Source organism: Rhinatrema bivittatum, chromosome 4 (assembly GCF_901001135.1).
Source record: "Rhinatrema bivittatum chromosome 4, aRhiBiv1.1, whole genome shotgun sequence".
Classification (NCBI taxonomy): domain Eukaryota; kingdom Metazoa; phylum Chordata; class Amphibia; order Gymnophiona; family Rhinatrematidae; genus Rhinatrema; species Rhinatrema bivittatum.
The window spans coordinates 336,307,371-336,324,462 of NC_042618.1; the positions used below are offsets into that span (position 1 = coordinate 336,307,371).

The 17,092-nt window shown below is 45.0% G+C and overlaps 1 protein-coding gene across 1 annotated transcript in view; it reads right to left on the reverse strand.

Annotated features, from left to right (window-relative positions):
- Nucleotides 1-4,482: 4,482 nt before the first annotated feature.
- CYGB (cytoglobin) overlaps nucleotides 4,483-17,092 on the reverse strand; it is a 51,649-nt gene continuing 39,039 nt past the window's right edge. Inside the window, exons 2-3 of the mRNA XM_029600421.1 lie at nucleotides 7,565-7,796; nucleotides 4,483-5,358 (exon numbers count right to left, since the gene is read on the reverse strand). Coding sequence (XP_029456281.1) covers nucleotides 5,212-5,358; nucleotides 7,565-7,796 — 379 coding nt within the window. The 3' untranslated portion in view covers nucleotides 4,483-5,211. The remainder of the gene's footprint in view (nucleotides 5,359-7,564; nucleotides 7,797-17,092) is intronic.

Consider the following 17,092-nt stretch of genomic DNA (forward strand, 5'->3'; position numbering starts at 1 on the left):
GGTAAGGAAAAGACATGGGTGGGGTGGGGGAGCTTGGTTTTCTCTTTTACCACCCCTCCTCTCAAATAGCATGGCTGAGCAACACAGGATCCCTTGCTTACCAAGAGCTGGGGAGGGGGAGGGCAGAGACTGTTTGTGCTTTTACCCCCTACCTCCCTTCCTGTAAGGTCTAAACTCTAGGGCACTGCCCCCCAGTGTAGTGCAGCGGGTCAATGGGAGATTCTATTGCAAAAATCAGAACATTCTGAAGCAGACTGGCAAAAATGTCCATCTTTTGTATTATGTTATAAAAATGAATTAATTTTCTAACCTTGCTCGTGTCTGTAAGCATTTCTTTTATTTAACCGGTCCTCTCACCCTCTCCTAGCAGATTAGGAGATCTCAGCGGTGGGGAGAGGAGGAGAAGAGGGTGAAAGGACCAGGAATGGGATGAGGAGGCGAGAGGACTGGGACAGAAGACTGGGGATAAGGAAGATGGAAGTTGGGGGGAGGGGGGAGGAGGTATCGGTGATGAGAGTGGGAATGAGGTTCTGGGATTCAGGAACGGAAGGCGGGAGCAGAGGAGGTTGGGGAGTGGGCTCCTGGATCTGGGGAGAAAGGAGTGCTAGGAAGGAAGGGAGGGTCCAGGATCTGGGGGATAGAATCCGAGACCAAGGGAAGGAGGTTCGGAATTCCATGAGGCAGGTCAGGTATCTCTGTCAAGCTTCGATCCTGCCCCCTTGCATCCCTCTCTAACCTCCCATCCAATCTGGCAAATGTGCATATAAACCCAGCATCAGTATCTTCTCTCTCACACAGACACATCCCCCAGCTTTTCTTCTCATCCCCAATGACTCCCACTTAGCCTCTCCTAATCTCCCCAAAATGATCTCCCTTTGCTCTATCTGCTCCAGGAAGTAACCCCCTTCCCCCCCCCCCCCCCCAATCCTGTTCCCTGCAGGCTGCCTGGTAGGAGAGGGGCTGGATCAGGAGGCAGAGGGCTGTTCTCTGCTGACTGAGTGAGATTCAGCACGTTTTCAGCCAGCCCTGGGGGAGGGGAAGCAGCAGAGACCAACCATCCCTACCGCTCAGGGGCTGCTGCAGTAGCCCTTTCCTTCTCTTTCCAGAGCCCAAATGTGTCACCTCTGTGGTTCTGCTAGTATCGTCTGAAGACTTGAGCTGCCACAGAGTCAGTCCTTGAAACACATTTTGGGAGATGAACTGAGAGGGTCACATCTTGGCTCTCCATTGAAGGGCGTCAAACAGGTAAACTATTTGGAGAATTATAATTTTTGGCCAAATGAAGAATTGCACTTAAAGAGGGGGCAGCTGGCTCAGCATACAATTTTTACCAAGCCAGCTACAGTATCAGCAGCCAGAGTTTTTATAAATCTACCTTACTTTATCATTTTCCTTGTGCCAAATAAGACATGGCTTTTATTTAAAAAAAAAAGAAAAGAAAGAAAGAAAAGAAAATATTAAGTGCAGCATTAAGTCTGCCATTCTAGTGGACTGCCAACCAGGATTATTCTTTGATATTTTTTTTTAAACCAAATGAGAAGCAATTTCAACATCAGAGTGCATAATTCTGATAGAAATGAGACCGATAACGCTGTGGAGAGAAGCAACAAAAAAAAAGCGAGCAGCCAGCTTTAAAAAAAAAAAAAAAAAGATGAGTTGGCAGGTCTTCTGCAACCTCACAGAATGCAAGAATATGCATATTTGTGGCAGGCTGGAGTCCTCAGCACAAGTAAATTTATCTCCAACATGAAAATCAATTTGGCTGGCTGAAGAATGATAGGATAACTCGTAACTGCTTGTAATTAACACAGTAATTTTCATCTGAAGAAAGCAGCTGAATAGTTTCTCATTTCAGGATGTACCGCTTTATTGAGGCAACCACAAGAATTCCTGGCATTAAAAAAAAGAATTACTAGAGGACATTTGGAAAACCTGCTAATGGTAAAATTAGCAATAGCTCTGTTAGTGTGCTTAAACTGAGCTGGGGCATGTTTGTTCAGAGACTGTAGACAATGAGGTCTGAAGGAGTCTTCTTTCCTTAACAGAATATATATATATATATATATATATATATATATTTTTTTTTTTTTTTTTTTTTTTAAAGCAGGGATGTTCCTTCCTTTCAGTTTTATCTTGGGTTTTGCAGGCTGACTGAACTTCTGTGCCCTGTAAATTCAACAGACAGTTTAAGGGGAAAACCTAACAAAACAAAATGAGATTTTGTGAAAAAATAAATAAATAAATAAAATCCAAACATATGGAAGCATTCACTCTCTATCTGTTGGCACGAAATATCAGAGCCTCAGCAGCAAAGAGGATGGGGGAGGGAGGGGAATTTATTACTACATTTCTTGAGAAAAACATCTTAAGGATTAGATAAACAAACTTTGCTCTCTTTGAAGGCTTTAAATATATATCAGGAGTTCAGGAGGGAATGAGACCGTCTTTGTCCCTTGTGTGGCATGAGTTTTTCCAGGTATCTCACTCAAAGGGACAGACTGCAACACATAATACTTCAAAAGAAAATCTGCTTGGAGCTGGTCAGCAGTCCATCGGTCATCGCACAATTTAACTGTGGGATGTGTTGCCCGAGAACGTGGTCAGGGCCAGTAGCAGAGCAGAGTTAAAAATAAAAAAAAAAGAGGTTTGGTCAGTTCTCTAGAGGACAGATCCAGTCACAATTAACCAGACAAACGGATGCTTCCACCTGGGATTGGGTGTGGACTTTCCTGGATACTTCTAAGTGACCCGGACTGGACACTGTCAGAGATGGGATGCTGGACTCGATGGATCACTGGTCCAACTCAGCAATGCCATCTCTTATGTTTTTAAAGCGAATTGGAGAGGTAAAGTCCTATGTTCCAATTAATACACTAGAAGGATGCCAAGTCCTCACTAGTTTAATTACATTTGAGTGTAACACAATATTCACTGGACTAGTATGGCATCTGATTTTACATTGTCAGAGCTGCCTTTTTCCCTTTGGCTGTTATGCTTAAGGATCTTCCACAGCACTCTCTATCAGTGACAGCTTAAAAAAAAAATACTCTGAACATACAGTACTCTACAACAGTTGCAAAAAAAAAAAAAGGCCTTCCTTCTTCAATTAATAAGAAATAACATAAAACGCCTTTGGAAATGGAGTAAAAGGGATTTTTGAGAGAAAAAGAAAATAAGAATCTCTATATTCTGATCAATAGAGCCATGGCACTTCTTTCACTGACATCCACTGCCTGAAGAGAAAGAGCCAAAAAAAAAAAAAAAGATGACACGTATTATGTGCCCACATCTAGAATGGAAATATTAGCAGATTTTTGGAAATTAGACTTTTTTTTTTTCTTTATCCAGATTGCTAAAGAGAAAAAAAAAACAAAACAAGTTTTTAGAAGTTGATTTTTCTTTTTGAACATTTCTGTAAGTAAAACTACTTTCAAGATGAAATTAAGCACTGCTCATGGGTTCAGACCTCACCCCGGCACTGAGGTTTATACCCACGCTCCAACTCTAGTACAGCAGCAGCAGAGGAGAAGTCGCATGGTTGGGCAATTACCTTTCACTGCACACTAGCTGGAGGCCCTGCGCCGCTGGTGTCCTCCCAGTGCTGCTAATCCTGCCACGTCATGGCAGGTTTGCCAACCTGGAACAGCAAATTGCTTCCTTCTCCCCCACTGCAGCCGGAGTGGGAGGCAGAGGCTACCCCTCCTACCTTTTTTTTTGGTTGGAAAATCATCACACACCGCTAAGGAAGATGGCTGCATTTCTGAAGGGGCAATCCCTGCGTTGTCGATACCATGCAAGGACAAAAGATGCTGTTCTATCAGAGGCGCTATCATGGGGGAAATCATGTTAAACAGCGATGCTGTCTTCCCGCTGGCAAAGAAAGATTCCATGGCATTCTGACTAGATTAAGGGAGAGAAGGCTTAAATCCAAGTCCCTGACCGAAACTGGTTAGAAAGGAAAATATCCTAAATTAACATCTTAGCATGAAGTAGGTTTTCAGGGATTTTTATTTTGCAGTTCTCAGAGCTTGAGAAGACCTCTTGCTGTCAATGGCGGCGGCTTCATGTCGCTCTTGGTAGCTGTGGGAGCACAGCAGTTTTAGAGGAAGAGGGGGATGAGGAAGAAAAGCCAAACCCCCGTTCTCCCCCTCCCCCCCCAAAAAAACAAAAAACTGCTGAACTGCTACAGCTTTCAACAGCAGCAAGAAGTCAGCACTGCCAACAGCCAGAGGTCTCTGAGGACTGGAAAATTAAACATCCCGAATAACGAGAGCCCTAACAATAAGCCACGATGGGACAGGTAAAGGTCAGGAATAATAGTCCATACCATTCACCCCCCCCCCCAAAAAAAAAGTGTGGAATTGAAAGCAACTGACTGCAAAACAGGAAAAATACTTAACTCTGAGATTTTAAATTGCATCTCTAATAAGCATTCCACAGACACCGAACACATTAGTCTCAACCCTATGAAACCAATTGCAGTACAGGATTTTCAAAGTTTATTGTATAATCTTTTAACTTACAATACCTTAACAGCTCATATTTTTTTTTACTAAAAAATACATCGGACATATTTAAGTGTCATCAATTTCTTTTATAGGTTACTTGTGTTTGTCAGGAGCTCTTTAAATCCCCCCCATCTCTTATATACGGTGGGTGGAGGGGGCCAGATGTCTTTTCCAAGAGAGAGAATGGAGTTTCCAAAAATAATAATAATAATACTTTGACCAAAGCAACAGTTGCTGTTTTTACAGTGCAGACCACAGAGGACAATACAACATATAATTCAGACATCACACGATAGTATTACACAAGACATGGCAGCTAGCTGTGCCCAGTGTGTTACAGAGTCCTGGGCCAGGCTTACATCTCTCTGTATTTAAAGCACTTAAAAAAATAATAATAATAATAATAATTCAATCCATTATCAGTCCAACCACCCGCATCTTGGGTCCAAGAGGCATGTTAAATGTACCCCCCTCTATATACTAAAGTGATGTCACCGAGCAAAGCTGACCCTCTCCCTTTGTCTGATGGTGACAGAAATATCCACGCCCGCCCCCCCTCCCCGACACACACACTTTGCTTCAACAGCTCTACCCCCTACCAGATTACTTTGACATAAGGATATGTATTGGCAAAATGTGGTGGAGTCCCGGCACGCGCCCCCTCTACCTCTTCTGTCCACTCCGTCACGTGGCCGGAGGGCGGCTATTGCGCCCAGCCCACCTCCTTGTACGTTGCGGTCACGTGGCTGTAGATGAGGTTCTTCAGCTTGGTCCAGGCCCGTTGCACCTCCGGGGTGAAATCGTTGGCATACTCCTCGGCAATGACCTCCAGCATGACCCCAGTGAGGATCTGCAGGGAGGGAAGGGCAACGAGAGGGGAAGAAATACAAAAAGGATAATAGAGAGAACAATAGGGTGATTAGTGCTCTAAGGGAATGCCTGAGAAAGACTTGTTTCATTTCTGTTTGTTTTCTTTTACTTTTTTTTTTTTTTGTCTTTTTAATGTTTTTTTGTCTGCGTTTTAGCACTTGCTAAAAAAAAAAAAAAAAAACCACAGAAATTAAACGGGTGGATTTTCAAAGGCCCGCACGCGTACAGAGGCGGGATTTATGTGCATGGCCCGCTATGCGCACAAGTGTCGGGCCCTGGAAAAGGGGGCGGAGGCCGGCCGGGACAATGGCCATTAGCCACTGTCCCAGGGAGGCGTGCGCCAGCAGCCGGCTGGTGTGCGGAAAATACTTCTGCTCCGGAGGAGCAGTAAGTAGAAAAATAAAACATTTTCAAGTAGATAGGTAGGGGTTAGAGGTTGGGGTGGAGAAGGGAAAGGGAAGGAAGGTCAGGTAGGGGGGTAGGGAAGTTCCTTATTTGGAGCGGACTGGGAGGGAACTGGGGGAGGCCCGTTTGCGTCGCCGCAGAACATTCGGTGCCCCTGCAGGTGCTGCCCGCACATGCGCACACGGATTTAAAAAATCCGGTGTGCACGTGCCCACGTCCATGAGACTTGATAGCATGCGCGCCGGCGCGCAGGTTATAAAATTGGTGCGTCCATCTGTGTGCGCCAAGAACCGCGCGCATATGGACGTTCGCACATTTCTTTTAAAATCTACCTCTATGTGAAATGAAAATTTGTTGACTTTTTTATAGTGTCACCAGACTGACACCACAAAATAAAATAATAAATGTCCTCGGTGCTTTCAGTGACATTTTAAAAATGACCTTATATCCCTTATATGTTCCGAGACTCAACATGAGATACTGCTGACATATCTCAAGTTTCAGTGTTGGCATTCATGCTTAATTATATCTTGTACAAGTCTCCACTATAGGCCATGCTAATTTATGCTTTCACAATAGGGATTGAAATTTGTCTCAGAAATTTCTAGTGGCTTGTATGAGCAAGTCACACTTAAAATATAACATATAAAGTAAGGTCATCCATCACTTTCTTGAGGGAGGATGATGGCCTTCATCCCAGTCAACTTGTTCCACATTTCAGCCAAGTATTTATATATCCATTGGACAATGGGGTAGATTTTATAATGTGCGAGCGCTTCCTGGCGCGCACACATGGATGTGCCGATGTTATAACATGCGCGCATTTTATAAAATCAGGTGGCCGCTCCGACATGCGTGCTGGATTTTATATCTGCACGCGCATAAGGGGGGGGGGTGTACTTTCGCAAACTCCATGCAGCGACGCAATCAGGCCTTCCCCAGGACTTCCTTAACCCCCCTGCCTAACCTTCCTTCCCCTTCTCCTCTCCTCCCCACCCCCTAAAACTAACCTACCTTGGCTCAATTTTTTTGTTCTATTACTTGCTGCTCCTCGGAAGCAGAAGTAATTTACGTGCACGGGCCGGCTGCCGGCGCATGCTTCCGCTGGACAGCGGCTAATGGCTGCTGTCCCGGCCGGCCTCCATCCTGCCCTTTCCTGCCCAGAACACGCCTCCCCCGGCCCACCCCTTCGAAGAGGGCTGGCACTTGTGCGGGTACCGGGGTTTACGCGCATGGCCGGGCCCCTTCAAAAATTGCCCGGCGCGTGTAAAATCCGGCCGAATGTGTTTTCTCTCATATTGCATTCGTTTCAGACGATATTGGTAAATATGGCCTTCCGCACCCTTTGCATTCTTGTCTTAACCAAGAGCCTTGTATTTCATAGTCCTCTGAAAAAGTCACACTCATGCCATATAATTTAAAAATAACTGAGATCACTTCAGGTTTCTCATCTTCTACCCTGCTTTGGTGGATAAGCACCCCTGAAGTTCAAGAATAAGATAATTAAAACAACCCAACTCAGCTAGAATGTTATATGTCTCTGTTGTAAGTGGATTAGTAGCATGGTTCTCTCTAGTGAGTGTGGGCTTGGTCAGCGTTTTGCTCTAGTTTATTGATGTATTTGTATTTTATTGGTATTTACACATTTTGTTGATAATTTATTATTGCGTCGGGATGTCTTTTGGATATTTACTGTATCATATTTTCCTCATAAACCACCTTGGGTTGCACTTCTCTGCAAGGAAGGTGGCCTATAAACATAAATGAACGTTGACATTTACTTTGAAGTAGACCGGTTCCACTTTGTGCTTGAGTGCGTGGCTCTTTCCCACCAGGGCCAGGATTGTGGAGACTTTGTCCATGTCGTTGACATTCTCCACCACGTTGTTCACTGCGCCCATGACTCGCCTGGCATGTTTACGCAGCTGCAGGCTCCTCTCCATCTCCAGCGGGTCCTCCATGTGTTTGAACTGACTGAAGTACTGCTTTGCTGATGGAAAGTTAACAAAGAACCTACAAGAGGGAGAGAGGGGAGGGAGAGATTGTAAAATCAAAGTGATCAACCTCCAAAAAGTTCATTCAAGTTCTAAATATTCCATTCGACTGATACAAGGACACTTTCACATTTATAAGTCGGCAGCTCAGGTCAGAGCCCCGAGGGAAAGTGACAAAATCATCATCTCATGGACACTCAGATGCATTTGTGAAATTGGTTGCTAGGAAACAAGCATCATTAAAACCATCATTACAGATACGAGTCTCAACAAAGAAGGGAAAGGCTAAATAGACATGTAAACCACCCTCTCGCTCTCTAAAAGTGACTCCTCCAAAGCAGGGCTGAGACACATTGACAGGCCTCCTAGGTAAACCTGTACTGCCACTGCCAATTATGGACTATTTGCATGGCTTAAATTTCCAGTAATGCGAGTCTGATGACTTTCGCCAGCCATAAACTCGTATCAAAATTTCTAAAAACAAAAGCAATTATTCAGGTTTTTCATTTTAGCCATTCTGCCAAGCCCAGGTCATCTATGATAATGTGGGAACATTTCGGACCCGACAATTTTAGCCCAGCAAAATGCTTTTAATTCTTGAATACTCTCCCTATGTTTCATAAGGGCTGAATTTTCAAAAAGGTTGCATGCGGAAAAATTAGCCTATACGCGCCTAAGCGCACATGCTCTTTAGAAACAAAGATACGCGTGTAAATAAGGAATTCGTGTGCAAATGTACGATAAAAAAAAAAAAAGGGAGGTCTGGGGTATTCCAGGGTGGGACCAACGCACATGCACGTAAGTTGTTATTTTAAAAGAGACTTACACGTGTAGATCTGGCAACTTCCAGGAATAAATTTACCCTGCTAATTATCTTGCCTAAGTGATATCAAACAGGCTTATCTTATGTTATTGGCTGGGTGGGAGGTCTGGGTGAGCTGAGGAGGGTTCAGGCTGAAGAATCAGGAGGGTCTCAATGACCGGCCATGGACTAGACGAAACGGTGAAGGAACTGAAAAATGGGTTTAACTGCCTCCAGGCGAGCATGTAAACAGGGAACTACACAGACAAGTCCTACTTACTTTTTGCACGTAAATTATCTGCACATAGCATTTTAAAATAGTTTTGAAAAATACACTTGGGTTTTGTTTGTTTTTTTGCATCAAACACGCATTCAGCGGTTCAGCGCCACTTAGCCAGATAATTTTTATTTATTTATTTAAAAACTTTTCTATACCGTCGCTAAGTTATATACCATCGCAACGGTTTACAAATAGGCACATAGACTAAGGTAAGTAAATGTAGGATATCTTACATTCTAACAGGTGCCAATAAAGTTCGGTTACAATTTCATAAATAAAATCATTATTTGAGTAATGTTGGTCAGGTCCAGGTATATTATTGAATTACTATTGCTTTGAAATATTACTTCTTAAAAGTAGGATTGATTAAATTCATTCTCATCTGCATTACCTTGTACTTTCATTCTCTACCCTCCACACTCTTTAGTGAAGGCTTTTTTAAAGAGCCATGTTTTTATATTTTTCTTAAAAGTTTTGAGATTATTCTGTAATCTGAGTTCAGGGGGCATCGTGTTCCATAGTATGGGCCCAGCCAATGATAAAGCCCTTTCTCTCACTTGGGTTAATTTTGCTGACTTTACTGAAGGGATTGTTAGTAGTGCTTTGTTTGCTGAGCGGAGGTTTTTTTGTGGAACGTGTACTCGTAAGGCTGTGTTTAGCCAGCCTGCTTCTTTATCATATATTAGTTTGTGTATGGTGCATAAGGCTTTGTATTTTATCCTGTATTCGATGGGTAACCAATGTAAGTCTGCTAGAGTTTCGGTTATATAAGCTCTAACTTATCTGGCTATGTGGCAGTCACTAAACACTGACACACAGCTGGATAAGTCCTTACAAAATGCTACTTAGCCAGTTAAATAGTGCTTTTTGAGACTTATTCAGCTATCATACGTAGCTGGCTAAGTAGCGCTTTTCTTTTTTTTTTTGTGAGATTCATTCAGCTAACTTAATTACATATTTGTGCGTATCTATACATATATGTAAATGCTGCAGGGTAGATTTATGCATATTATATAACCGGCATGCATATGATAAGTGCTGATTACAAGATACTAGGGTAGATTCTGCATGTGTACGGAGCCGTGTGCAAATGGTTCACGGTTTCCCATACTCAGCATGAAATGTCATGGCAAGTTGGTAAGTGCTGCACTGTCATGTGAAGGACCTGGGTTTGATTCCTAGGTCAGGTCTTCCATTCCCCTGGTTGACTAGGGCTGGGGGAACTGAGGAGGCAGCATTAATAGCCCCTGAGGGGGGAGGGGGGCTTTAATCATCATGCAATGGCGACTCTTGGATATGGATGGGCGCATCCCACCGGCAGAGAGATCCTGGATTCCCTTCATGGCGCTCTCCTCAAACAAATAGCAATGGAACCCATGAGGAAAGGGGCCATACCAGATCTGGTACTTACAGAGAAAACCTTTCTAATGTCCAGGTAGGTGATCACCATCAGATGCTATGGTTTGATACAACAGCCAAGGCAGAGAAGTGTCCCATAAAAGTCCAAGTCTTGGATTTCAAAAACACCAACTTTTAGTAAAGAGGGAGAGTACCTTAAAGACATGCTGGCAGCATGGGAGGAGATTATATGAAATGAAAAAAAATCAAGTGGGATAAACCAAAAGGGCATTACAGAAAGAGCTACAAGCCTTTATGTTGAGTACCGTATTTTTCGCACTATAAGACGCACCTGACCATAGGACGCACCTAGGATTTAGAGGAGGAAAATTAAGAAAAAAAAAATTCTGTCCCCATGATGGGCTCTCCCCCCTGGTGGCCGTCCCTGGGATTTTTTTTTTTGTTTTGTTTTTTTATAGTAAGGCAGAGAACATCCACACAGGTACTCACACTCACTGGTTTTCTGTCCCTCACATACATACATAGGCTCTTTCACATTCACTAGCTCTCTTCACATATACACATACCCACAGACAATCACACACTCAGACTCTCCCTCATACACATCTCTCTCACACCAGTTATTTTAAACTTTCATGACTGCTCCAGAGTTCAATAATAAATAGTCAGGGCTATATTACATTGATTAGGAGAGCAATTGCTCCTAATATTTCAACAGGTAGTCACTTAATCAGCACAGGCAGTAATTCTATTTGCTGGTCTGTGTCATGTGTCCTCCATCCCAGGCAGTATACCACCCCCATGACCCTCCAATACATCCAAACCACAACGAGTGAAGTTCTTACTTTGGACTGCAAGTGAGAGCCTCCGACGGCAGAGCCCGAGCTCCCCGCCGGTTCCGGGTGCATCTCACTGCGAGGGTCGCCGCGGCGCAGGTCAGTCATCACCTGTTTGAACCACGTGGGCTACGGAGGCCCCTCCAGTTCAAACAGATCCCTGCCGGTCTGCTGTTCCCGCGGTGCAGCTTGCTGCGAGGGTCGCCGCGGCGCAGGTCAAATGCCAGCCATCTGAACTGGAAGGGCCTCCATAGCCCATGCAGGTCAAACAGGTGATGTCTGACCTGCGCCGCGGCGACCCTCGCAGCAAGCTGCACCGCGGGAACAGCAGACCGGCAGGGAGCTCAAGTTCCGCCGGCAGAATACACACGCCTACACCACCATGCTGATTGGGCGGAGTTGGGAGGAGGCGGGGGACGGCGCGCGAGAGGGAGAGCTGCTACATTCGCTCCATAAGACGCACCCACATTTTCTCCCCATTTTTTGGGGAAAAAAAGTGCGTCTTATGGAGCGAAAAATACGGTAAATAAAAGGAGGTACAAAAATACAAGCTTTATACTTTTACAGTCCCGGGTACTGATACGCAGACAGTAGGGAAAATGCGCAGGACTGCTTCTACGGCCAAGTCCAAAAGCAAAGCACGTTCAAGCAGCATTGTCTGAATTATCAAGGCTGCTCACCCCATAAAAATGTTGCTAGCAGTGTTACTACCCTTAACATAAGGCTTGGGAGTAACCTGCACAGAGCGGCAGTTACTATCCTTAACAGAAACATGGGGATAACCTGAACGGAGTGGCAGTTACTATCCTTAACAGAAACATGGGGATAACCTGCACGGAGTGGCAGTTACTATCCTATACAGAAACATGGGGATAACCTGCATGGAGTGGCAGTTACTATCCTTAACAGAAACATGGGGATAACCTGCACGGAGCGGCAGTTACTACCCGTAACAGAAACATGGGGATAACCTGCATGGAGTGGCAGTTACTATCCTATACAGAAACATGGGGATAACCTGCACGGAGTGGCAGTTACTATCCTATACAGAAACATGGGGATAACCTGCATGGAGTGGCAGTTACTACCCGTAACAGAAACATGGGGATAACCTGCACGGAGTGGCAGTTACTATCCTATACAGAAACATGGGGATAACCTGCATGGAGTGGCAGTTACTATCCTTAACAGAAACATGGGGATAACCTGCACGGAGCGGCAGTTACTACCCGTAACAGAAACATGGGGATAACCTGCACGGAGCGGCAGTTACTATCCTTAACAGAAACATGGGGATAACCTGCACAGAGTGGCAGTTACTATCCTATACAGAAACATGGGGATAACCTGCACGGAGCGGCAGTTACTATCCGAAACAGAAACATGGGGATAACCTGCACAGAGCGGCAGTTGTTACCATAAGAAACTTGCAAGACAGACTGGATGGACCATTTGGTCTTTTTCTGCCATCATTATTGTTTCTATGTCATGTCGAGGGAAAAAAGAAAAAAAAAAAGACACAATGTGGTTTTCTAAAAGAGAACAAATCAATTTATCTTTAAAAAACATAGAAGGAGGTCACAGAAGGAGGAGCACCAAGTACACCTATAGAACTACCATCTCAGGCCTTCAGGAACATTTAATGGCATCAGCAGGGCCAAATGCTCAAACGGTGCTGAAGTATGAAAGCAAGCAACATCAGTCACAGTCCTTAAGCTTGGACAATCGTTCTGGCAAACAGGAGCCGTGACTGAAAATCCACCAGCACACGAAGGGAAAGAAGTGACAGAATTAGCAAGACGAGAGAGAAAAAAAAAAACTGGACCAGCAAACAAGAAAAAAATAATTGGCAAAAACACAAATATTCAGGCCGATACAGTAAAGTTCGTGGGAGAGCGGGTGAGTGCCCGCTCTCCCGGTGCGCGCACAGGCCAGTGTCCTGTGCGCGCGATACAGTAAAACAAATATTTAAATTAGGGCCCGCGGTAAAAAGAGGCACTAGGGACACTAGAGCGTCCTTAGCGCCTCTTTTTGGACAGGAGCGGCGGATGTCAGCGGGTTTGACAGCCGCTGCTCAATTTTGCCGGCGTCGGTTCTCGAGCCCGCTGACAGCCACGGGTTCGGAAACCGGACGCCGGCAAAATTGAGCATCCGGTTTTCAACCTGCGAGCCGCGGGCTGATTTTAAATTTTTTTTTTTTAACTTTTTTTAACTTTTGGGACCTCCGACTTAATATCGCCATGATATTAAGTTGGAGGGTGTACAGAAAAAGCAGTTTTTACTGCTTTTCTGTGCACTTCCCTGGCGCTGGCAGAAATTAACGCCTACCTTTGGGTAGGTGCTAATTTCTTAAAGTAAAATGTGTGGCTTGGCTGCACATTTTACTTTCTGTATCATGCGGGAATGACTAATAGGGCCATCAACATGCATTTGCATGTTGCGGGCGCTATTAGTCTCGGGGGGGTTGGACGCTCGTTTTCGACGTGCTATTACCCCTTACTGAATAAGAGGTAAAGCTAGCACGTCGAAAACGCGCGTCCAAATGCAGTTTAACAGTGCGCTCCATCGGCCTGATATTGTGGGGAGTAGAGTTACTTCAGAAACCCCACGTGGATTAAGATTTGACACAGCAGTAGTTAAGGAGAGGGTGAACTCAAACCTATAAAATGAGAGATTGATAACTGCAGCACGGGATAGTGGACTACGGACAAGATGGTTCACAGCCAGCACCGAAAAGACAGGTAAAAGGTGTAACCCACAGGGGCCATAAAAGATTTTGTACACCTGGGGCTGGATCACACAAGCTGGCTCTTACACAGTCTCTTTCCTAAGGGCCTGAATTTTTTTTGTTGGTGGAGGGAAGGAAGGACTCTTCCTACAGGGGCGCCTTTAAAACACTTTTCACTGGGGGAGGTATAAAGCTCTTTTACTGCTGTGTTTGCTGTCAGTGCCAATAAACACACAGAGACTGAGTTTCCAAAACAAGGTGGATCAGATGAAGTAGTGGCACAGCTTAAAACAGTTGTTAATCCCACAGCAAGTCTCTTCTCATTTACAGTCCTTCCTCTGTCTGTGCAAGGGTCTCTCGTGCTACCAGGACAGGGGAAACACTCACCTTCCGGGGCATGGACAAATGACATTCCCAAGTGAACAGGGTGTCCTCGTGTGGGCAGGAAAAACCCCTCCAAGCTGGCAAAAAAAAAAAAAAAAGGTAAAACGGTCTCTGCACAGAGTTCCAAATTGCTCTCTCTCCAGGGGTGAAGACTCCAAGTGGGTGTCCTCAATAGTCTCAATTTGGTCTTACTCACAGTTCTCCAATGTCTCTCTCGAATCCCAAAATGAAAGGGATCCACTCTGGAACACAGCACTTGATGTTCCTTTTAGGGCAGGAAGGGGGTAACAAAAAAAAAACCAATAACTCTTCCTCACTGTTCTTCTAACCAAAAAGTCGTTCTCCCGAAATGGATCAAAAACACCAGAAGACTTCTGCTGTGGGTCACCACTATTTCTCTGTCCTCCCAGAGGGTGCAGAGGGGCAGGTCTTCCCTATCTAGCGCCCCCTCCCAAGGAGAGGTTTGCCCGTGACTTCTCCCCAGGCAATACCCAGGGGTACCGCAGGCTCCTTACCAAGAAAATGGAAAACAACTTGGGAAAAACACCCAGCAGCCAAGATGCGGACTGCAGGAACAGCTTTCTCGACCTTCAACAGAAACAGCAGGCAGGTGGTACCAGAGTCCCAGGGTAGGCGCCAAAATCCATGAAACCAAAAGTGCACAGCCCCCAGTCTCTCAGCGGAGAGCTGCCTTTATAACCTTAGCAGAGGGATGGCAATCCCAGGACCTTTCAAAGGAAGGTTGATAATGGAACCTCCCCTAACGCACTTTCCTGACTGACCCTAGCTAAAGAGTTAAACTAAGGGCACTACTACTAATGAAGCTCAGTGGGTCATTACAAACAGATAAATGCAGATTCCGTGGAACAGAACTGTAAATGGTGATGCAACTCATCGCTGAGGATGTGACGTGCTGATGTCTGAAAACCTGTAAACAGAAATGCAAAACAAGGTGGGCTTATTCACTGGAAACTGTGCAAGCATTAGAATAATGATGTACCACCAAACACTGGGAGCACAACCCTAAAAAAATAGAAGAGAATAAAAGTTGTGATCGCCTAGGACATTCCTATTCCAACCGACAGGAAGATTGATGCTAGAAAACTGTATTTTGTGGTGAAGGAGAAAGACACAAGAGCAGCATTGCTGATAAAAGTGTCAGTACCCAGGGGCTATTCTGTGGGTCGTATGGAGAAAGCAAAGATCCTTAAGTACCAAGAGATGCAATCAGTGACCAAGAAAACGGGGCAGAAAGATACAGAAATAGTCCTGGGCGTCACTGGCCTGATAAAGAAGAATTTGCAAGTGCACCTTGATATGCTGCCTATAAAAATTACAGCCAGTGAAGCAGTGGAAATGCTTTACTTTTCAATATACATTTAATTAATCGCAACTCCAAACTGCTTGTACCGATTTACAGAACACATTTTACAAATTCATCTGTTCAACAATACAAAAATAATAAAATCCCAACCTATCAAACTAAAACAACACATCCCACTCACATATTTCACACCCTAAGTCCTCAGTGTCAGCCCAGAATCCCCCTAACACAAAATATATAAATACTCCAGTTTATACAACACAAAAAACATCAAACAACATCAAATCTGGTAATTGCAAAAAAAAAATGTTGGTGGGGGAAGGTTTTGCCTTCTACTAGCAGTGTTGCCCCTTGCAAAAAAATGGCAGCAGTGACCTCCGCCGATCTGAGTGCGTGTCAGGGGTCTCAACCGGACCCTGTCTCTATTCTGAGGTCACAGCAGTGTAGGTGGGTTAAGGAAGGGCATCACTGCCCAATGGGAGGGGTTTGGGTTGCAGTAAAACCCCCGTGTTCATGTAACACAAGGGGAGTTGAAGCTGGAGTCAGTCAGCCTTAGAAGAGGGCTGGAGAAAATCAGGGGGTGTCTCTCCTTGCTGAGAATATTCAGAGAAGCCTTTCCCTCCACAGGTAAAAAGACCTGGAGGAGTCCGGGAGGAGGGGGGGGGGGGGGAGTGAAGTCCTAAGATTCCGATGAGTGCTGAGGAGAAGGATGTTTGAGAAGCTCTGAATCGAAGGGTCCAAAGAAGAAAAGGATTGCTTCCAAAAACAGTCTGGGAAAGGATTGTCTTTTGGGAGTTCAAAACCTGTCTGCCAGAGGAAGCTCCAAAAGGAGTTGCTGACTGACTGACAAACAAAGCAACCAGGGGCTCATTTGAGAGAGTAAGAAGTGAATAAAAATACAGAGAGAGAAAGAGAAGATAGCCTGCTCTAACAAAAAGGTACTGGGGAGGGTGCAGGGAGGAAGGGTACCTGTCCCTAAGAGCTAACTATTTTGGGGGAATGCTGTGAAGCATTATGGAAAGTGTAACATCAAATAGTCTGTTGGTTGCCCCAGGAATGAGTAGCCAAATGTTTGAAGAGGCAAATCCAGGCAGATGGCTGAAAACCCAAGAAGCTGGGCATCTTCTGCTTATGCCAACCACCTTCCTCTCTGGTTGAAACCAGGGGCAGTTCTACAATGAGGCAAGATGAGGCAGCCACCTTAGGCGTCAAAATCATGGGGAGCGGCTAAAACTGTCCCCCAAAAGTTCTCCTATGGTGGCCACCTTGTTTTGCCTAAGTGCCTGCAGCTGGATGAGAGGCCTGGTGGGGCCTCAGGAGCAGTGTGGCCGCGGGGAGCCAATCCTGCCGTGGATAGAAGACTAGGTCCAGAAGGTCTCAGGAGCAACATGGCTGCAATGTAGCCCATCCCTCCACAGCTGGAAGTCTATGCCTGCCGGTGCTTAAAGAGAGGCATGGTTATGGCTGGAAGAATAGACCTGGGGAGGCCTGAGTGCGTGTGAGAGTAAGTAAGAGCCTGTGTGTGTGTGAATGAAAGTGAAAGCCTCTGTGTATGAGTTTGTTAGAGTAACAGAGTCTGAATTGGTATTTGAGAGAGCTTGT